The 23,008-nt window shown below is 38.9% G+C and overlaps 1 protein-coding gene across 1 annotated transcript in view; it reads right to left on the bottom strand.

The window, feature by feature from the left end:
• Window positions 1–5,672: 5,672 nt before the first annotated feature.
• LOC119647850 (solute carrier organic anion transporter family member 74D) overlaps window positions 5,673–23,008 on the bottom strand; it is a 101,716-nt gene continuing 84,380 nt past the window's right edge. Inside the window, exons 2-8 of the mRNA XM_038049117.1 lie at window positions 15,683–16,667; window positions 14,934–15,401; window positions 14,500–14,863; window positions 14,262–14,437; window positions 14,027–14,188; window positions 13,729–13,905; window positions 5,673–6,346 (exon numbers count right to left, since the gene is read on the bottom strand). Of these exons, the coding sequence (XP_037905045.1) occupies window positions 6,198–6,346; window positions 13,729–13,905; window positions 14,027–14,188; window positions 14,262–14,437; window positions 14,500–14,863; window positions 14,934–15,401; window positions 15,683–16,616 (2,430 nt within the window). The 5' untranslated portion in view covers window positions 16,617–16,667 and the 3' untranslated portion in view covers window positions 5,673–6,197. The remainder of the gene's footprint in view (window positions 6,347–13,728; window positions 13,906–14,026; window positions 14,189–14,261; window positions 14,438–14,499; window positions 14,864–14,933; window positions 15,402–15,682; window positions 16,668–23,008) is intronic.

Below are 23,008 nucleotides of genomic sequence, written 5' to 3'. Positions count from 1 at the left end.
GAAGTATGCAAAATTTCTAGTCGATAGCTTATGTAGTTGTTATACTAGTTTTAAAACGATATACCTTTTGACGAGTTTAACACTAGAATAATCCCTTAAGGCCTAGTGGATCGTACCTACCACCATTCACCTGGATCGATAGCAAAATGGTTGGAAGTTAGCCAATTGTTTTTGCGGATCAACTTGACGTCATTTACGGTGTTGGACCTGTGACTTTTATGCTATGTGGCTCCATCCAGGATTGCCTGTTGGTCTTTGTAGGTGATGATAAAAGCCCCTTTTCCCGATAGATTTTACATTACTTTCGTTTTCCAATAATAGGTGCAACTGGACTAAAGCTTCTAATAAACTGCGCCCCCTCACATCAGTTTCTCTACTTCCCCACTCGACGGTTCACCCATTAAAGTAATTGCCAACCATCTTTGGACATTGCCCTTTGCGTCGAAAGCATAGTTGTCTCAAATTTAGATGGTGCTGCGCATGTCCCAAATACAGCCCCTACTTTTATCCAGAAAAAACACTAGCCGACTGACTTATCGTATATTTTATGGCTTAATGACTGCTTCCCTATATCGTTACTGCACCAGTGGAATCTGTGACCCATACATTACCAATAAGGTTTCTACAAGGTCCATTTATAATGTCAATTTTCGCCTTAGATTCGTAGGTGGTAAATCCTGGGCGACCAAGCAATAATTGAAATTTGTTTAGATAACTTGCAGATAAAGCTTTTTTCCTGCCTATCTGTTTATCTGTCACTCGAAAATTGTTGATGCGAAATTTGGTAGGAATAAGTAGTTTATGGCAGCCTATATGCAACGAATAGTACCATTTCCTTTTGAGTTTTAAAACGGGCTTAAAATGTATGTGTAAGAAGTATGGTCATGTGGAATTAAATGAAAGGTCGCAGTTAGTAGTTTTTGAAACTGGTAGTAATTTCCAGTATAGGTTCAAAAGTACGGAACTTAAAGCTTAAAATGTACGCTTCCAAAACTGAAGCAAGTTCTCTGAACCTATCGAACCAAAAATTCTCGTCAGGATGATGCCTCTTGATAAAACCTAGACTTCAAAATACATTCCGTACCGATATCCGCTCAAATAAAGTTAATATTAGTAAACTGCTGGAAATTGGAAATTTACTGGAAAACATCATTTAAGTTCATCCAAAAAGTACAATAAGTAGCATAATATACGACATTATGCTGGAAAAGTAAATCCTTGTTATTGTTAACGAAGTTATAACAGGCTAAAGTTGTCATTTCAGCGTGAATGTATTGCACTTGGAGTAGTTCCACTGTATTGAATCTGGAAATAGTGTTGAAACGATTTCTACATTCCCGAAAGACTTTTGGAGTTCAATTCCTTCAGTGTAACCTGATTATCGCTGCAGATTTGAATGTGCTTATCCTTCAATTGCTCATCAATCACCCAGCTTGCTACCCTTATCTATACCTGCATGAAACCTACATGTTTATTTCAAAGAAGCTTAGCTTCTTATGAAGAATAACTCCCAAATATTTAACTTCTTCGGGATGAGGGATTTCTGTCATCTCTGGCAGGCAAAGACCATTCAGTCTCCTCCTTTTTGTAAATAATACGGTATGGCGATGTACTTTCCGGTAAACGTTGTCCTTTTGTTTAAGATGCTACATTGAGGAATGGCTTATTTTCTGAATAGCTGTTGTTGTCGTTTTGAGTTCCCTTTTTAGTGTTGGCAAAGAAATGCTAGACAAGAAAGATAATATTTTTAACACGAAGTTCCTAATGACATATGCAGACTCCACAGTCACATAAACGAAGTGATAGAAAATTCTTGGTACTTTTTTAGTTAATCGAACTTATAAAAGTTATTCATGGTCAGTTGTTGTCACACATTATGTGAGACATTGAATGCATTTTCGAGATATTCATCGAATTCTTATATTTACACTATGAGGATTGTAAAAGTTTGATAAAGTAGAAGCACTTTTATCATCGCATAGCATCCTATCGAGATTTGAGTGTCACGATTGAAAGGGAAATCCACGGCCAATGACACCTTCAATCGACATTTCTCCTGCATCAGATCTTAAAGAGGGGCATCTACTGGATTTTTTTCAGATTTTTGGGTTGTTTCTGAGAATGAGTCCGTCTCCGCCTCCAACCTCGTAGTTTTTAACTCTTCACTCCCTTATTTTTCATGTCAAAGTACTAATTGAGACCTTTTTTCTGATACCCTACATGTATGCGGACCCCTCTTAAACTTAACGTCGAACGATGTTACTCACTGCATACAAGAGGATTCACAGTTCCCGCCATTTCACCAAATTTCGTATCAATAGGAATAACCGTTTTTGAGAAAATGATTGTTACAGGCAGACAGACAGACAGATGGGCGGACAGATCGTAAACTGATTTCAATAAGCAAACAGTGCTAGGCTAGGTACTGGTAATGTCAACAAACAGGTAAATAATAAAGTGCAGAGGGTTTACCGGAACTATGCGGGGGCCCACTAAAGAAGAAACTTTCAGTCGAATGCAGCGAAAGTCACTTTAGACGAGTTTAGAACGTAACGTACTCTGTGGAGCTTTTCCAAATTACTCAACGAACTCCAACGAGGTGTGGATGATGGAAGGAAAAGATTATTGGGGCGGGTTTTAGGAATTCCCAGGGGCCCAGCAGGCTGAGTTGTTTGACAAAGGTATCCCATTATCTCGGGCATGAATTTTTCGAATGTTATCGAAGAATAGGTTCGACAGACCATTGATACTCATCTGAGTCTAACACCTCACACCTCATCATATTTGTATGACACATTACGATTCATCATTACCGCCGCACATAACATTTGCGACCTCCATATTCAAGCTGTAACCGTGAGACAGAATTTTGTAAATACCCAAGAATTTTGCCAGGAACCCATGCTCATGGTGCTGATTTGAAGGAAGTTCTACTCTTTGAAATTTCTGTGATTTCTTAAACTGGCATTGAAATATCGTATCTATTGGGGAAGGAGCAGTAGCCTATACAACGACGAAATTTATGAACGACACCACAATAGTCTGGTTGTGTATAAAATTCGGCTCAATAGGTTGCGATGGGCGAGTCACTTAATCAATATAGGTGAGGTTGATTCAGCATGTATATTCGGAATATTTTTGCGGACGAAGACCGATCTGGAAAACGTCCAGCGGCGGATACGGACTACTATGTCCAAACTCCGAGTATATCACCCAAATTCTGCCGTGGTGCAGATGAGCCTGCTTCATGACATAGGAGTCAGGGGTGTGGTTAACGATGGAACACAATATCACCGCCAAGTTGAGCAACCAAGCCTTGAATGCGAAAGCCTATTGTGGGCTGGCTCCACTATTTGAAGGATCGATTTTTTAGTCCTTTGAATAGGGTGAAGTTAGACCAAGGACGGACCGACGAATGGGAATCCCATGCCATGCGCGGTAAATACGTGAATTGTTTTTGGCAGCCATTTGTTGATTTTCATTGTTGAATAGATATGTGTGCACTGAGGAGCTCTCTGTTGAGACGGAGAGATTTGTGTTCCAATCATTCTTATAGAAAGCTCATAATCAGGTGGAGAACGACCAGTACAGGGGTTGTGGATGAATTTTTCCATAAACGAAGGAACATTAACTTAGTTTTTCCCCATTGTAGAATACAAGATAGCCAAATCAAAACGCCAGAATTCAGTCTTTCTCGCTTGGAATCGGAGAACAGAGCAAAGATAAAACATTGAGGACGGAATAGGAGCAGCTTTAGCCTACTGCCTCCGTATTTCCTCAAAGTTTCATCTCATATATCACTTCATCCCGATACTGTTTCTTGGACCATGAGGACAAACTTAGCTGTGCGTGAGCATCAATCCAACACCGGATTCACGCTCACTTCCGGCAGGTTTGCCAGACTACATAACCACAATGCCAAAAGAAGGAGAATAGTGCTCTCTAGAATTCGGTCAGCTTATCTTGCTTAACTTCAGAATGCCCAGTGTGTGCCGCTAAAATTCTCGTTGACGCTGAAGTAACTTTACTATGCGTACCAACAAAATGAAGGCTCTCATTTCTGACGGGCCACCGCACTCTTTTCAGGAGTGATTTTCAGAGTCTATCTTACCTTGCTTTACTCTAGCTTTTTATCGCTGAAATTCTCACTTAAGTTGGAGCCATCAAGCATTCGGGGGAGCCTCGAAGTCGTCATCGAGAAGCGTTCGCACATACCAGAATCATGAGCAAAAGGTTGTAGTCGAAAGATCTGTATGCTTCCGAGGCATGGTAGCCGTTTTTAAATCATAAAGAGGATTCGAGATTCACCCACAAATCTCTACCCCTTTTAGTCGTCTTTTATGTCAAGCAGTGAACACGTTCGGTAAATTCTAAACCCTTCAGCTGGCAGGAGAATTACTATCTTAGGGAGGTGCCAATCGCCAGCCTTGATAGTAAATACTTTAGTCTGGGTAGAGTTTATCTCACCTACTCTCTGCCTAGGTCTTACACGGCTATTTAGACTACAGTGACTCTTCCCTTCTCTCTCAAAACCGGCTTGGGACCATCTATGGTGAATGAGTTTTCAGTTGTATTAGGTATCCCACTCAAACAAGTCTTTGAAAGAAATATCCATTAATGTACGCAACATGTATGATGTTTTGTAATTAGCCCGCCAGCAATGAAACAATTATTCTATTGTATTTATTTATGTCCTTCCATTTAGTATATTTTGTGATCATTGTTTCACTGTGTATACAATTAATAAACATATACAATACAATATTCGTATGAGACTAGGAGATTATAAATGGTATTGAAATTTCCTTTTATATAATTTGTTTTAAAAATAATTTCTTTTGCAACACTTAAGACACTAAAAATTGGTCTAAAATAAAGTAATGGATACAATATTGGATAAAACTTAGTATTAAATAATAAAAACTAAACTTTCACTAGCCATAAAACTACGTTATGCATACGATACCGTATGTAATTGAGGTTTCTTTGTTTTTAAAGTAGAATATATTAACATTTAGATTTGCACGACGATATACATAGATAAAAGATTTTCGTAGAATTATTTTTCGGTATTTTCATAAAGAAAATATTGGTTTGTTTGATCGGCAGTTGTTTAGGAACTATTTAAATGAATATTTTCAAATAGAGAAAATCTCGGTAAGTATAGTGTGTGAAGTTGTTGAGGTCCTTTGAAGAATGTTTTAGATTCATTGGACTGCGATTGTACTAAACTTTTGATATGAGGTTAGGTGGATTTTGGAAAAAAAAATCTGTTAAAGAATAGAACCATAGCTTTAATTTGCAAAATTTTCTACTAAAAGTATAGAGATAGATATGAGAAGCTTTGCTTTAGGTTAACTTTTTGCTCTTCGCCTCAAAATAATGCGTCACTAACCTTTAATCTGATAGAGTCCTTAGAAAACCGTAAATATTCATATTTCAACGTATTTCTTGAATTTAATGAAATCATAAATGCGACAAATTATCTGAAATTCATAACAACGGGTCGCCAATAATCTTAAAAAGAGGGGTTGGATACCGAAAACATTCTTCTTAGGTGACTTACGTGTTTAGAATCTCAAAAATTATATATTTCGGGAATTACTCTAGAACTTAAATGAAAACCATTTTTGATTATTTGTCGATGTCTAGCCGATACAAAGTCAAGTTGGTTCATATCAAAATTCAAAAACAGAAATATATTTAGAAACAAAGACACAAATTTAAAATTATTGTATGTATATGATGGTATTCAGTGCCGCGTTCCAAAAAAAGTTATTCGTTGCATAATATCTCCACATCTACATTACATTCTTAAATATAACATTTTGTTGTGTTTATTTTCGTTAAAAATTAGAATGGTGCAATGAAATGAATAACCAACTGTGTGTGGTATCCAAATGGAAGTAACTCAATGAAATGGAGAAACGGGTTAAAGGCATTATTCTAACTACCACAGATGATCTTTACTCTCTTATAAACTATAGAAAATTAAACATACAAACAGATGGCATTGAATAATAAAATTATAACATAATGAGGATATTCGTGTTTTGTTTTCAATTGGTTGAAAAATATATACCGATGTATGGTTTTTTCACTTACATCTATGTAGAGTTTCTTGGTTTACTTTCTCCTTTACTATCTTATATTAGTCTATAGTTAGAGATTATAGGTTATATTTTATTTTGTTAAAATTACACTGAGGATTCCGGCGTGATAGCAGGTTTCTCAGAGTCAGTCTCTTTAGGAATTTCAGCATCTGGAGCTATATCTATTCTGTGAGCTTTCTTCCAAACAACTAAGTCCATCAAAAATGCTAAGAACATTATGCTGGCGGTCATGCCTGTAAAATTGAGGTAAAAGGAATTATTAGTAAACATTGGATTTGTAAACTGGGGAATATAGCAATGATGGCTAAGATGTAATGAACTGGGATGTGAGAGCTTGTGGGGAACCATGTGTTCCTTGTAAACGACGACCAACGTGGCACTTACGAAAATAGCGTAAATTGGCGGAAGAGTTCCCTGCGATCGATCAAAATCTCGTTTAAATGCATCGCTAGCAATTTTGTCTAAACTATAGGTTACTTGGTTTATTTCCAGCACCGACCAATGAGATAACGATGCATTCAAATTTACAGATGAAGTAATCTTCCTATCATTTTTTTTTGTTTTCAACAAAACCTTATTAGATAGAATCTGTCTGTCTGTCACACCCATTTCCTCAGAAAGAGTTGCCCCGATTGATATGAAATTTGGTGGAAAGATGGAAACAGTGAGTAACATCATTCTACGTTGACTTTAAGGGGGGGGGGGGGGGTCCCCATACATGCAAAGAGGATGTAACATTTGTGTGTGGGGTATCATATAAAAGGTCCCATTAACACTTTTTGGAACAGATATTGGTTTTGAGCTCCCAATTAATACTTTTTACAGCAGATATTTGTTTTGGGATTGGTTGCAAAGGAGAGGAACGCGGGGGTCCGAAAGAGGTCGATCATTTCAAGGACCCATTCCAAGAAACTAGCCACCCAAAAAATGTGCAAAAATCACGGTGGTGCGCGCACATGGTATCTAGGCTTCAAAATACTCTCTGTTTCGATATTTGCCCAAATAGTATATTGTTATATTATGAAAATTTTGTGCGAACCTCCTTAAGTTCATAGTTATGTAAAATTTTACAGTAAAATAGACTTTATTAGAAAGCATCATACTGGAGAGTTTGGTGGAAACCCTACTATTATTAAAGAAAATTATAGTAGCTGAAAGTTGACCCTTTCGCGTCAAATTACTACTCTTCGCGAGGTCAATAATGCATGCAATAATTTCCAAGGTAGTAAAGTGCATTGCATGTACAAAACCTTTATTTAAAGAAATGCTGTTAATAAAGAATTGTCAGTTCGATCGATATAACCAAATCTATCTTTTTATCCCTAGTAAGGCTACTAGGGACGATCGATTTGACCTAAAGCTTGAATTGGTGGTTCACCAAGGGGTGTTTCGTTGAAATTTGCATTTAGAGCGTTTCTTCGGAGCAGCTTAGTATCCAAGTATCGTCAGCTGCTAAAATACGACAAAACAAGTCGTAACAGATACATCGCGAAAATTGTGGAGGAAATGTAGTTGTTTTAGGCTTTTACAGGTCAAGGAGAAAAGCACACGAGCGACTCCAGAAGAGGCGGGCGGATAGGGGGCACAACCTTTGCAAATATGTTTATTAGTAAGTTTTTAAGAGGGGGTGACTACCGCATTTCTCTAATCTTTATTATATCAAGGGGGGTCGTTGACTGACACCGGAGACTGGTTTTATGTGACTCTGATGTAACTACGGCAAATAATTAAACCTTGATTGTTATATGTGTCGGCAATTAGAAAGATTAATATTTTATTAAAACGCCTTTAATTTTAATTTTGTTCTTTCAAAAAAAAGTAACAAAAAATAAAAAGTTTGTCGAAGTATTAATGTTTTACAGGCAAAAAATGGAGCAACAAATTGGGAAATCGCCTCAACTATTTTAATTGTATTTTTCTACCGCAATGATCCCCTGCCTTAAAGGTCCTTAATTGGTACAAGGTTAATTCCAGACACCACCCAGTTTAAAGGTAAGTCTTTTTGAACTCTCGGATTGTGTGCAGCAAGCACAATTGCCTCCCCGGTGGTTTAACGTGAGTATATGTTGAGTTGCCCCAGTTGAAACGCAACTCCTCGGTTAGGACGTAACCACAACTCCCATGAAACTCCCACTAGAGGATCAGCCGCTACAACTGAGCTAAAAGTGCGTGAATCAGGAATTATCTTGAGACATACAAATTCAGTGGGCTATCCCGGTTCCCATGATACCAGTATACCCCTGGTAAGATTTCGTGACCGAAGCCACTTCAGATGAGTCCCTGTGCAGACTCGGGTCTGATGGAGCATTCGTCTACTGCATCGCGACCAGCAAGATAAAATGAGCACAGCATTTCTCGGTGGTACCACGTGGAGGTCCTTCACGACCACTTGGTTTTGGTCTGGCCGGCAGGGTTGCTGCACAACGTTCCTCGAAGAATGTATTCCACCAGAAAGTGCGTCATAAATGGAGGACGATCTTGAAGTGAATTCTGAAGAAAATGACACTGCGAGCATTTAATTTGTGGGATACATAAAAAGGGAAGCACAATCGTGTCATGTGGTGAAGACTGTAGCAGCAAGTGTAGTTTTACTTTTTTTTGTGAAGCTATAGAGAAACTGTATAAGGATATGGATATGAAAAAATGATTTTCAAATTACTGAAATATATCTCCAAACTACTAAAATTTTAATTTTAATAACCTTCTAACGCAAACAATTGAGAAAAGCTAAAAAAGCCCCTAAGGGATCTCAGTTTGGTAAACAACGTTGACAAAAGAAGCTTGGTATGTTAAGAGTTAACGGACTTATATAGGGGGACTGCCCTCTTTGTTCTAGGTACCCTCTTTCCCCTTCCCTTCCGGATGTGGGGATGCCAAATCACAATGATGATGACATTAAAATGCCGCCTATTTAAAGGGCCATAACTTGTGAAGGGAGTGTGGTCGAAGCGATTTTTTATGGGGGTTGGATTGAAAGGACCTCCCGCTGGGACGGTGTTCAAAATCAAACTATACTATAATGGTAAAGTAGCCCCACTTTGAAATACCGAGACTGGACCTTCTCTTCCTCTTCCGAGAAAATGGACCTTCTTTCTCTCCATTCTCTCCACCTCTGGGAGTTGCAAATTAAAATTTTCCACGATGATATACAAAATCCATTTTGAGGGCCCATAACTTTTTAAGGGGAGGAGGCAACCATCACGAGTCTTCATTGCAGTTGAAGAGGGGGCCTTACCCTTCTTACGGGTAAGCTTTAATCGAAAAACATTCTTAAGTATCTAATGGCGCTTAATTGGGGGGCAGCTCATCAGGCGATGCCTCCAAGCAGAAGTGAGGCAGCATTTGATGAGCTGCTTCTGTCCTGGATAAAATGCTTTGTAATTTTAAAAAGAACCGGCGTATTTTGCTAATAATGAGAGGCTTGCGCACTAGAAATGGGGGAGGCAGTTTCTCCTCAGTTGATACAGTTCGACATTAAATGAATGCGAACTCAAGTCTACCTCAGGGAACAGAAAGATGAAAATAAATTTTATGTATTTTTTTTTTATTGTTGGCTCCATTTTGAAAATAAACTATTATTTTCGTCTTTGCACTTTTTTCTCACTCATTTTCACATGGTAAGCGTTATTAGAATCTAGGTAAACATGCAAGGAAATTGCTGTACCACATCTTTTTCTTGGGGAGCATTGTTCTCTCCAAACTTGCGAGGCAAATTCCATAATATGAGCTTTGTCAACACTCACGTCCTTAAGAAGAAGCCCACCCCTGCCGAGAAGGATGCCTTTTCCGAGGAACACTACCTGTCTCAAATATGATACCTGTGCCTGTGGAGCAAATAATAGGGAGTAGCTCGTAGACGATACCTTGGCACAGAAACGCATTCGATATAGCATTGGATTTGGAAATGAAGTAAATTACCCTAGAGTTGAGAATACAAGAATTGCGAACTCTTGGCCGCGTTCGAGAGAAGAATCCTCCGAAACATTTTTGGCCCCCTACATGAGGATGGACGATTCCGTAGCCTACACAATGACGAAATCTATGAGCGATTCCATGACCGTCCGGTTGTGGATAAAATCCGACTCAATAGGTTACGGTGGGCGGGTAACTTAATCCGTATGGATGAGGATGATCCCACCCGGAAAATCTATCTATGGTAGAAAAAGAAGACGAGGCAGACCCTGTCTAAGATGGAGCGATGGCGTAGGTCAGGACGCCAGACAGCTTTTAGGGATATTGAATTGGTGCACCTCGGCGCAAAACCGGGATGTCTGGAGTTCCTTATTAATGCAGGCCTATACCGGATACCAGTTGTTGCGCCGTTGATGATGATGAGAATACAATAAACGAAATTTGGGAAAACCCTAATCTAATCGTCGATCGAATGGGCATATTAGAGGAATGGGTAATATAATTTAATGATAGTTATCGTTCCGATGCTTGTAGTTCTTCTAAATAAAAATAAAACTAGGTAGCTTTCTCCTACTACAATATATTTTAATAGTTCGTAAATACGTATTTCGAGAGCTACTTACTCTCTTCCACAGTACTTAAGCTTAAGCTTACTAACTATTAAAATATATTGTAGTAGGAGAAAGCTACCTAGTTTTATTTTTTATATAATTTCATGAGTTGCTCAACAGTAATTCTGCTAAGTTGGAGATCCCGCCAACTGAATAAAATAGGTTACTAACACACCCACCAATCATCGAAGAAGCCGTATATCAGCAGAGCTAATATAATACAAAAACGATAAATTTTTTAAGTTGTTCATCAAATAGGACTACGAATCAGTACGGGATGGCTTGTACATAGAGTTTGTCTGTCCCCCATATAGGAAAACAGAGATATCACCGAGTGCTCATTACATTAGTGGCCCATGTGAGAGGCTTTTCAGTCCTGTGGCAGTCGATGGATAACTTTTGAATATGACCACCGATTTTAGAGGTGCCAATGATAGGGGCTTGAACACACATCCTCGTATGGGTTGGTTGTTGTGAATAAGGTACGTTGGGAAAAGATAACTCAGAGCAGCTCTTGTCCAAAGTAATAACAACTTCTTTTTTGCAGCAAGCTCCTCTTGGACCTTAGGTTCTGGTTCAAAGAAATGCCCTACCTATACTTATTCGTTACCTGGGGTTAATGGAAAAGATGGAGATCTCAAAAACCATTCAAAGTAACCATTTCATATTGTCCTATCTATCCTTTAGACATCATTGAAAATACATATACAACAGGCTGATTGCGCGAGAAATTCAGTGATTTATCAAAGCGGCAATATGGTTTTCGGCGAACTCGTTTTGTAATCTATGCGGCGATAGGGCTTGCGGATTTAGCTTGTAATGCTATGGCATTCGAGAACTGCCATGGAGTGTTCACCACGCTTTTAATTCGGCCAAATGGAACTGGATTGAATACACTTGGGAAAACTGAAACTCATCACCAACCGCAACAAGAGTAACTTTGCCAATGTGTGCAGTGATTATAAAGAATTCACTTTGTAATTGCTGATTAAGAACTTAGAGGAGATGATTGACAGGAGAAGTTTCAGAGAGCACTTGAATTATGCTCAAGAGAAGGTAGCATGACCTACCTTATGTTTAACAAGGGCAATATCTAACATCTGAGAATAGATATGCAGTCATGGACTGTTGGTGGTAAAACCCAGTCAGTTACATGCGGCTCTTGTCCGAGCGGGAGCGGTGGTCAGTACCATGAATTGAAGAAGAAGCTTGACGTACATCCAATTGTATTGAAACTACGCAGTGCTTTTAGGACAAAATCAAGTAAGACCGAAAAGGAGGATAAATCCATCTTATGGGAGTGCCGATTTCTGAAAAGCCACTAGGAGGGAACTGTTCCAGAAGATGGCAAAAACGTTGCGATAACTCTGAAAAGGATTGCTGAATCCATGAAGAGTACGCGTGTATTGACAAATAGGAAGCATAGAGAAACAAATTACCGATTGATAAGTTATTAAGGGGCAATGAAGTAATCGCGTCGTTTTTAGTTGGAAGAGGCTTCTGATAGTCGTATGTACGAAATTCATGGAAGGAGACCTTGCAATTCGACTGATGAGCTGCCGGAAACATAGCTTTCACGTAAAGAAATATTTCATAGGCGTCCCGCGGAGACTGAACACGACGTCAAAATATACGCTATCGAAGCAATATGGCAGATAAAGTCGTGGTTAAAAAATGCTGGACTATGACTCGCAGAGCACAAAACATAATTAGTACTGATAATTAAGCGCAAGAATACAATACATACAAGAAGAAATCTCGGGGCGATTTTGGATTAGATGTTGAACTTAAAAGCAACATCTGCAATATGCAGTTAGCTACAAAGCTGTCTAACATCAGCTCGTTGAAAATATTTTTTTGAGAATTATGGAATCCTAAGTCCGCATCAACGTAATGCCGGACCAGACCAAAGGGCGAGCAACTTACTCCCTACTTTTTTGGTCCAAGGACCCCTCGTTTAGGACTTTGCACCCAAACTTTACAAAAATGTCAGGCGATGACGGCTTTACGGTTTCTTACCAGGGCAAAGGCAATGGTCTGGCCAAGCTCTGTTCAATAGGGCGGATTAGCGCTTAATACAATTCGCAGACATGCCGTATTCTGCGAATTATATAAAGGAGCATTTACCATCTGCCGTTTCGGTCACGCTGCTCCCAGGGCATAGGTGAGGCAGCGTCTGACGATTTGCCTCTGCCCTGGTAAGAAACTGTAAAGCCGTCATCGCCTGACATTAGCTCGTTGATTGATAGATTGCTACCAAACTCATTTTAAGAGTGCTTACTTCGGTGCTATTATACACCGTACCAGGTAATATCAATAATAGAACATAGAAGAAACATAGCCGCGCCTTATTCGACTCAATGGCATGTCCGTATGTATAATAGCTGGGATGATGCCTCTCAATATCTACGGATTCGCAAAACTGGTTAACCTAACGCGGTTCGACGACAGTCGGCAAGGGATCCCTGGTAGAATGACAGAAACGATGGGACGAGAGCAAAAAAGGACGTTCAACTCATAGGTTGATACTGAACGTCAAAAGCTGGACTAAACAGAGGTAACGTGGGTTATGACTTGGCACAGGTTCTTGGCGGATATGGTGATTATTGACGATGCCTCCACCGATTTGGTCATGATGATTCTCTCAACTGTCCGAGTTGGAAGTACGTAACGGAGGATGCGACGCATGCAACTCTTCCACTGCCCAAGATTTGCATTATACAGAACGGAAATTGAAGCCGTAGCCAATATCCAATTATCAGCAGAAAACATCGTGGAAAATATGTTGAGTTCGATTGAGGTGTGGAAAGCGGTGCAACAAGCAATAAAGAATATCCACGGAATACTACGCTAGGAGGAATAACAGTTAAGCACTGACTCAGCTCTGTGACGTAATACCATATGGTTATTCCGTGATAGGAATGGATGAAGAAGGAGGTGATTTTAGTGGATAAAATTCCCACATAACCGTATGGCAGAAGTCAGCGTTGGTTTTCGAAACTTTCCACTTTCCGTCAAAAAAAAACCGACAGAACTTTAACAAAATGAGATATGAAAGCTAAGTATAAATTTGAATACATGTTCATACTTACCCAGAAAATATCGTCGGAAAACGTCAGTATCGTATAATGAACATGCTCCCGGTTTTCCACACACAGTTTTCCATATCAAGCACGTCGAATCGATAATTGCTCCATATAAAATCGAACAGGGAACATTACCAAAAATGCCTATGGCGGATTGTATAACACCCATGGCCATAGCCTTATCTGTAACGGAAAATATAAATTAAGATATTTCCATATCCAAAGATTCTCATCTTAAATGCATTGTTAGAGAATGTCAGCATGGTTAAGGCGTCGTAAATGTAAACTTGTCGATCCTGCTCACCTTTCGGATCCGTACATCGCATGATGAGAAGGATACTTCCGACTTCCTGAGTTGAGTGTACGAAAACTAATATTGTAAATATGCAAATGAATAAAATGAAGCTTTTGCACTTTGTATCACAGTAGCCACCGACTGCTGAAAATTCGGGATGATCCGCAATAACTGTTGAAATAGATTTAGCGGAGAAATATATTAGTTTTGCTATATTAATAGGGAACTTGAATGTACTACTTACAATCGGTTAAGCATCCACAATCCTTGTAAAACATTGTGCCATTTGTTTGTACGGACAAGCTGCATCCTGCATGACAGGGTGAAAAATAGATTTTTCCATCTGCTCCACAAATTGGTTCGAATTTCGTAGGATCACAGTGACAACTTGTGGTGCATGTAGGCTCGAAGGACTTCAGACTGCTCGATGAAAATTAGCATTTTATTGGGGCAAAATGTTTTAAAACCTTTTCGTAACTTACGATGTATCCTCGTTAACTTTCAGACCGACAAAGTCGTCCATGCTGCAACCAACAAACATCAAAATCACCATACCCACAGAATACACAAATGCGGTGAATGCGATCCAGGCTGCGACCCTTTGAGCGTTGGGTTTGATCTTCAAAATCACAATTCCGGAGAGAAATATTCCGAGACCCATTACTAAAATTCCACCGAATGCTGATATAAGGTTTGCATCAGCGGCTGGTAACCTGAATTGAGTCTCCAGATATTTTGGAAGGAATGTATACAGGCCGGCAATAGGGAGCAGATGGAAAACGGACGAAGCAGTCCTGAACATCAAAATGTCGTTACTGAGTTGTCGTTTAACCGTTCGAGGGAAATCTGTCGGATATATTAAAAAAAAAACAATGAAATGTGTGTTTGGGAGAATATCTTAATAGAGACGACTGACCTTTCAATTTCGGTGTACTTTCTTTCGGAACATTTTCTTTATCGTTGTTAAGAAGTTCGGCTGGTGTTTGTGGCCGATTTTTCCGTAATTCTTTCGGAAACGAAAACATGGCAATTGACGAAAGCATCATTAATGCGCTTATAATAATTGGGCCGAGCCACCAAGCACTAATCCAACGTGGATCACTTGGGCCGAACCCTGGATCTGACAGGTACACGTATACGCGGGCACAAAATGAGCCCACGATGAATCCTGTAGCTGGTCCCAGAATTCGCACTCCTACCGTAATGGCTAAGTAGATAGGAGATTCTCGACTTGCGACATTGTCGTCGATATAAGGTATTCCAAGTGTTGATACTGCTGTTTGTCCAACTCCGGCACTTAGAAGACTAACAGCAAATATACATAAGACTATCACAGTTATTTTTGAATGGGAAGCTTGTTCAATCTTCACATCATCTTGGCACTCTGCAAGAAGTAGCCTTATTTAGAAAAATGTTGCAAGATTTAATGATTCAAGGTTATATCGGTCGTAATAGGGAGTAACTAGCTGGGCTGATTTCCGATTAAACCGAATGAAGTTGATACAGATTAAATTCAGCTTTTCATTGACGCGGGGATTAATGTTAGAAATTTATTTTATGCATACTCAGGTTCACTCAATCTATTTAGCTAGTTATTCCCTATGACCATCGATTTGCTCTATGATTAGAGCAAAGAAACATCATAAAGTTTCACAAAATACTCACCATCATCATCTCCGGAAAATGAACTATTCGATAGATAACACAAGTTACGTATTTGTGGTAAATTTTCTCTTGCACTGCCATTGCTTAGATGCATTAATTGATTATTTGTTAAAGTCTCACCGTTGTTAAGAGAGAATTGACTTGAATTCATCAATTCCTGGCCGAAAATGAAATGAGGTAGGGAACAGCAAAGTGTGGCAATGGCAAAAACGACCATTCCAATTCCAATCCATCGTGGCCGATGGCCTCTCCCGGCAAAGTATGTCAGCAACAGTGCCGTCGATATTTGTCCAACCTCTCCGGCACTCAGCAACATTCCAATAGTTTTCGACTTGATTTGAAACAGCTTCTCGATAGTGGTTATGACACTCACGAAGTAGGTCTGATACATGCCTTGCAGGACCCAAGCAAACAGAAACACCACCATGAACATATTTGTAGATGCGAAACATCGTGCCCATTTCGGTCGACAGCTAAAAATTCCACAAGATGGATCATCCTCCTTTAATTTGTCCGAACTGTAAACGCCTGTGAGAGGGTCTTCCTCTTCAGTCAGCTTATCCACCCCGAATCCATTCTTTCCGTTCATTAGAGATCCATTATTGTTTCCATGAGATTTGTGCATACCATTTTTAAGATTGTTGAGTCCTTCAGAGTCTTTCCATTCGTTATTGTTGCTAGGACACAGCAGGACTGTTTCAGCAGAGAGAGTTGAATCCTTTTGTAGAAGTGGTGCCAATATGTGTGTATCGTGACCATTGCCATTCAAGTTTTCCATTCCATTGTTGTGATATCCATTCGTTCTACCATTTTTTGCATGACCATTTTGTGGTGTATGGTTTCCCCCTCCATTACGGATATTGCGATCATTCATTTCGGCTAAATTTATATCTAATATCCGAGGCGTTGTTGTCGTGTCATCTTCAGGACTCATTTCACGATAGACTCGTGATTTTGATAATTATGATTTCTATTTGGTAGTATTCTGGAAAGAAAAAATGAATTATTATAATGGGTTGGAAGTACTGGCCTTTTTTATTTTAATAATCTACTTAGCTAGAAAGGTGGAAAATTGGCTTTCATTAAAAGACACTTCCTATAAAATACGGTTTCTCTAACTAGATACATACTGGATAATCGGGATATACAAGGTAACTTGATGAGCAGAGACCGGATTGAATACGCAGTTCCAGGCATTTTCTAATCAACAATGGGACATGAGGCGATCGTCCAAACAAGACAGAGTAGAAACCGGGAATGTGTTTCAAGGATCCTAACATACATAGGGTGGTTAGCACTTTCGTTCTTTTGCCTAGCATCCATGATTATTGTTTGTGACTGCGCAATCCTTGAAGGAACTTCTCGGAAGATTCTTCCAAAATTGTCATACATATGCAACGCTGAATGTTTTCATGAGATAACTTAATAGTATTATTTTACCCAAATTCAAAAATCATTTTAAACTTTTTTAATTTAATTTTTAAACGTTTCTTTCATAAATTCCTGAACCAGAAAAAAAACTGTAAATACCAAATTAAGTCCTTATCCGACTGCTTTTGGATTTTTGGTCAGATTTTTGGTTCTTTTGCTCCATCGTACCCAACCTCAATCCATTAGACTTTTGAAGGGTTGACAAACCATAAACCTAAACGTTTCATGTGTGGTTTGTAGCGGTGAACTTTTTAATAGTCTTGTGTTTCAATTAAACGAAAACATTGTTTTTTCAACTAAACGTTCGACTTTTCGCTGGTGACGGTATTGGTGTAAAGTGCAGTCATGATAGTAGAATCGTAGACAACCGAGATCAGTCAACACAGGAGGTAACTGTTTTCTTTCGATAATAAGGCTTTTAATTTTGTTCGCATCCAATGCTATGACAAGGACATACTCCTATGAGCCAATAAAAGAAAGGAAAACTGCAGAAGCTCATGAAAGGACTCTGTCATTGCTATACGTAGTTTAACCAGATGCTGCTGAGGTAAACCAACACTAGTCTGGTAAAATTCCTCAGTGTTATCCTGCCGTGACTTCTCTTCAACATGTTGATGTGACATGGACATGTGATGTGGAATATGGTACAAACTTAGCTTTTCAATTTCTACCTGATCTATATCTATATATTTTCTACTTCAGATGTTCATATTCAAACAGAATTTTCATTCGCGATGAAAAGCTTCAACTTGCCTAAGGAGATCGGCTTGAATCTGCCTCCGATGTCCAGCCTGAACCCGTACTCCCTACGCACCAGGACCTTTTCTGGTATCATGCCTGCAGCGACTTTCGGATGTTATTAGTCTTACCAGAATCTGGGTCTCTTCAAGACGGGCTAAAGCCTTTCTTTCATTCCGCATCGCTATGCCCCACTGCCATATTCCCCACTTGAAGCTCAGCAGCTCTCATCGATGTGCTCATGGAAGAAAGAGCAAGATGCACTATATTTTTACGTGAAAATTATCAAGCCTAAAGCTGTGAAAGGAAGATCCTAGAAAAGAAGCTAAAGGCGGTCACCACAACTGAAAGCCGCCAGGAGGCAATCGAGAAACCAGCTAACTACTTAATTAACAAATTTAAGGAACACCTAACCAACAAAGAACTAAATTACGTCATAAAAGGCCCCAATTTCTCCAAGGAAGACATTATAATGTATATCAAAGTAGGAAATAAATATATAGCATAAAATGAAAACGAAAGCATTCGGGAAGAAATCCGGCGATACTAGATCACACCAAGCGAAGGGCTCCGAAGGAAAAGGATCGACTAGCCATTAGAAGATCATTAAAGAATTAAAAGAATGATAAGGGAAACGCAGTGGTCATTATGAACAAAGCTATATACAATGACTTGGTACAGAAAATGTAGAAGAAGGTAAGTTTCGCATCATTGCAAAAGGCCCCCTTTTAGATTCCATTAAAAGAGTTGAGAAAGGTTCCAGCGGAATGCAAACCTATTATTACAAAAGCCACCGAACTGAGAATGTTCAATCCCTCTCTGCTTAGAACCAAACGCCGTTTCAAAATCTGCAAAGAAGGCAACGAGGTGAGAGGTAACCGCAGCAATAAATTCACTGACCTGAAAAATTCCTTGTAGGTTCTGGGAAAAGCGAGAAGTTGAACCTAAAAGTTGGAAAACGGGCGGTGAGAAACAGCAAAAAAATCATTGACATACTCAACAAGGCCTGAGGGATACAAAAATAAGGAAATAGTATTAGCTTTTGATATAAAAGCGTTGTTCCCCGCCTATGAAGGAAGCCTTAAAGTTATCTGAGGGGGTGGATTAAGACACATGAAAACCCAGTGTAATGGAAAAAGAAGGTCAAACTGTACAAAAAACTGGCTTCTTCACATTTAGGAATGCATTCTATAAAGAACTTCCGGGCTAGCGATGTGCTTCCTGTTATTTTGGACACCATAAAGAACGATCTCGCGGATGCTGGCCAACTCCCGAAATGCTTGATCAAATATGTGAACGATGTGCGCCAAAATAGAAGGAATAGGAGCGACCCTCGAAAAACTTAACAAAGGGCATAGAAACGAAAACATTTTTGTATTCAACATTTACAAGAAACCAACCCAAACTCAACGAACCATCCCATTCATTACAAGATGGTGGCCTATAACTTCATGATCCCCAGGATAGTCATAACGCCGCTCAACGAGGAGATAATCAAGTAGTTTACGTAGGATAAATGAAACAAGTGGTCCCCATCCGGATAATGGACTATAAAAAAGAAGTAGAATCAGCTTAAAAGAAGAACAACCTATATATAAAGTCTACAGCAGCTGAATACGAGGAACAAGGACATTATTTGACGTGGGATAATGCTGGGATCTTAAAGAAAGTAAACGAAGTGAATAAGCTGAATTCATAGGAAAGTATCTACATACATATCAAAAATTAATTATAATTATACTTTAGGTACTTAACGCAACAGGATAGTTAGGCAATTACGAAACTACAATAATACCTGTGTCAATTCAGAAATAAACAGTTTTGGAATTCAGAAGAGAACACATGGATGAAGAGGACAGTTGGTTCGCAAAATCCAGTATATGTCTTTCATAGTGACACAATTTTAGCCAATAAAGGAAATAATTTCTATCATATAACTTGTTCAATAAACCATCTCCTAATTTCAATTATAAGTGTGATCAGTTTCTTGTCTGTGTTCGTTGTATCAATTCTGTTGTTGTTGACATACCGTCGACCCATTATTAAGTGTGGTGATAATGAAACTCAATAACAACGCATAGGAAAAAATAATAAGAAGGAAGAAAAGACAAATAATAAGAAGGAAAAAAGCCCTATATAATGATAATATAAGAACTACTTTGTTCAGGGCTCACTATAGGATTCAGATGGTAATAACAAAATATTAGAATGATTGACAGAAACTAATTTTATTAAGTTCGAAAAAAATTATTAACTTTACTAGATGGTAAAGAGATGCACCAGTCCTATTTTGTCAAGCCCAGTTCTTATTTATGAAGTGAAGCCTTTGACAAACACGGTCTTTGGAGAAATGCTTTTTTGGGGCGGCGCAACACGAGATACGGAATGCTTGCACAGATTTTGAATATCTAGAATGTTCCGAAAGTAATCAATTTTGGTTGTCGTCTCCACATACTCACACATACAATCTGCAAGGGCTCTTGCGATGAAGCCTTAGCGGAGGCTATCTGGAATCATGGGAAACAGGATAGAATCCTGAAAGCATAGTTACTTGTTGTTGGGCCCTAAAGGATGTGCTCTTTGCCTAGTAATTTGTGTTTGGTCCATTGGTCGTGGAGCTTTGATTGTGATCACCAAATCAATCGGTGCCGGAGAAGTACTTTGTTGATGCCACTGGTACGGGTCAGCGTCCTTTCAACATGGGAATATTTGATGATTCAGAATTTTCACCTTCATTTGTAACTGTTCGGTCCATCCCCATGTTCGGAATGATGTGATCGATGAACTAACATCAGAGCTTTCAACAGTTACAATTGATGATTTTCCTCGAAAAGCCAATGCACTAAGGTCATCATTCTGCCCAATTTTTATACTTGCCTTGAGAAAATCGAATTGTTTTCAAAAACGCTGCCTCGGTAAGGATCTAATCGAAGGAAGGAACCAAGTCATGCTCTAATTCTGGCGGACACTCCAGTAAAAAATGCATTGGCAGTCGAAAAGCGCAATAGAAAAAAAGCAACAAAAATAAAACCAAGGAGACAAATTTGGTTTATGAAAAGAACAAACAAATGAGAATCTGAACAACTGGCAGCAAGGATGGGTCTAATTGAATGAGTTGTACAGAAGCAAGATAGTCTCAAAAAGCAGCCCATTTTTCAGTGTAAAATGCTCCAATCCTCCTTAAATTAAGGAAATTATATTTATTATTGGCCACAAATTGCTGATCATCTGTATCAAGGGCTTATTTTTTTCGGACACTAAATGCCAAGGACGTCTTCTCTCTTACCTGGGTCAATTTAAAGTCAAGGCTATTAACTCCTAAGTAATGTGCAACGTGCTAAATCTAGAAAGTTAATTATTCCAATCTAGCAACTTTGTAAATCATCTACCATGAAAATGCTTTCCCAGTGTGTCATAAATAAAGAAGCTTTCCTATCCAAGCATAACCTCGCAATATCCATGTGAAATCGAAAACACAAAAACTCTGCATGCTCAGCTACAATTTTAAATAACAAAAGAAATTCATAATCGCACGGTTCATTTAATGTTGAACGCATTTAATTCAATTAAGCTGAATCGCTTACTTAATTTAATTGAAACTTACATTTCTTAGAGCAGAAGCAGCGGAAATGAACACTTATTAAAGAAGGAAACGTGAAGAAGTACTTTTTGAAACTCTTCATCCATCCATGCACTTTACTCGTAATAAAGCTATTGTGGATCATTTGGTATTCTTACATTCATAATATTGGGAGGAGTGTGCAATTATTATATTAACGAGAGTAGAACAAATTAATTGTCATTTAGTCCGACTGATGCTAATGCAACAATATTTGTTGATTCTTAATTGTCTGCACTGATGAGGCTGATCCTTACACTCTAGGAATATGCTGCGATACCAAGAGAAAGCCATATATGGTAATAATGAATTGGTATGAGCAAACCCCACTTTAGTTCCAAAGGGACTATTTGCCGCGTAATAAAGTAGTCTTAGCTCTAGAGACCTGAGAACTTTGCTATGTTGCGTCCGACTAGACCTCTCAGACGATACAATTTTCTTTTTGTTGTTTCGAGCGCAATCCTTTTTTATTGGGAAAATATGTCCCCGCCTCCAGTGGTGAAGTAAGAGACCGTGTGGATGCCCTTATGTTTCACCGAAGAAGTGAACAGAAGATATATTTTATTATGTGATAATTGTGAAGGATCATGCTGGGATACTAGCTAAAACATGAAAAAATATTTTTCATATTTGCCGGGCTGAAACAGAGTCTGATTGGAAAATGGAAATGGGGAAAACAATACCAGCGAAGATGTGTGGATATCCTATACTCCACTAAGGAGTCAACAGGAAACACCACCAGGATAAGTTTTGACTTGTATCAGTATCACACTACCGCCTTCGACGAGGTTCCCTGTCATTAGACGACCATTGAAGCCAATGAGGTGGTGTGTCTTAAGAAAACCAGGAAAGATATCCTCTAATTAGTGATAATTTAAGATTGAATTTTACTTGGATAGGAGATTTGTGCTTATTAGCTCATGGACCAATTTAAACGTACTAAGAGCTAATTAAGAATATGTAATCTTGCTTTGTCGATGCGATAAGCAACCGAAGTTTGTAGGAAGAGCTGATTGTATGTTCCACCCTCGAAAACTTTTCCTAGTAGATTAGGAAGACAGTAGGGTGTCTAAGTGACAAAGGATTACTGACCAGTATGGAGATGCAGAGTGACGGTGTCAGGTGTTAAATTCCAAGGTTTCTCTGGTATTGGCCAACATACCGTTGGTAAGTATTATTCCTAAGTTATTCACAAAGTTGACTACACCCACCTAAACGCTAAGGATCATGAGTGCCAATCAGAAGCTAACTGGTAGCCTTTTTTTCTTGAAAACTAGCTTCCCACGCCTAATTGCGTATAGTGCGAGAGAAATTTCAAAAATGCATAGGATTGATTGTTTCGAGGGTGGACTTTGTGGTGCGCGACTAACTCTTCCAGTACAAAAGTCCGAAAATGAATTAACAGACTGAGAATTAACTCCATAATGAATAATTTTTAAAATGAACATTGTGTGACTACCATGGTTTTTTTGCCTCCTTACAAAAAGGATAAATACAAGAGCAAATATAGATTCTGAGATGGCCATGTGCCCGACGGG

This window comes from Hermetia illucens, chromosome 2, assembly GCF_905115235.1.
Source record: "Hermetia illucens chromosome 2, iHerIll2.2.curated.20191125, whole genome shotgun sequence".
NCBI classification, from domain to species: Eukaryota; Metazoa; Arthropoda; class Insecta; order Diptera; family Stratiomyidae; genus Hermetia; species Hermetia illucens.
This window is presented reverse-complemented; position numbering and strand designations above follow the sequence as displayed.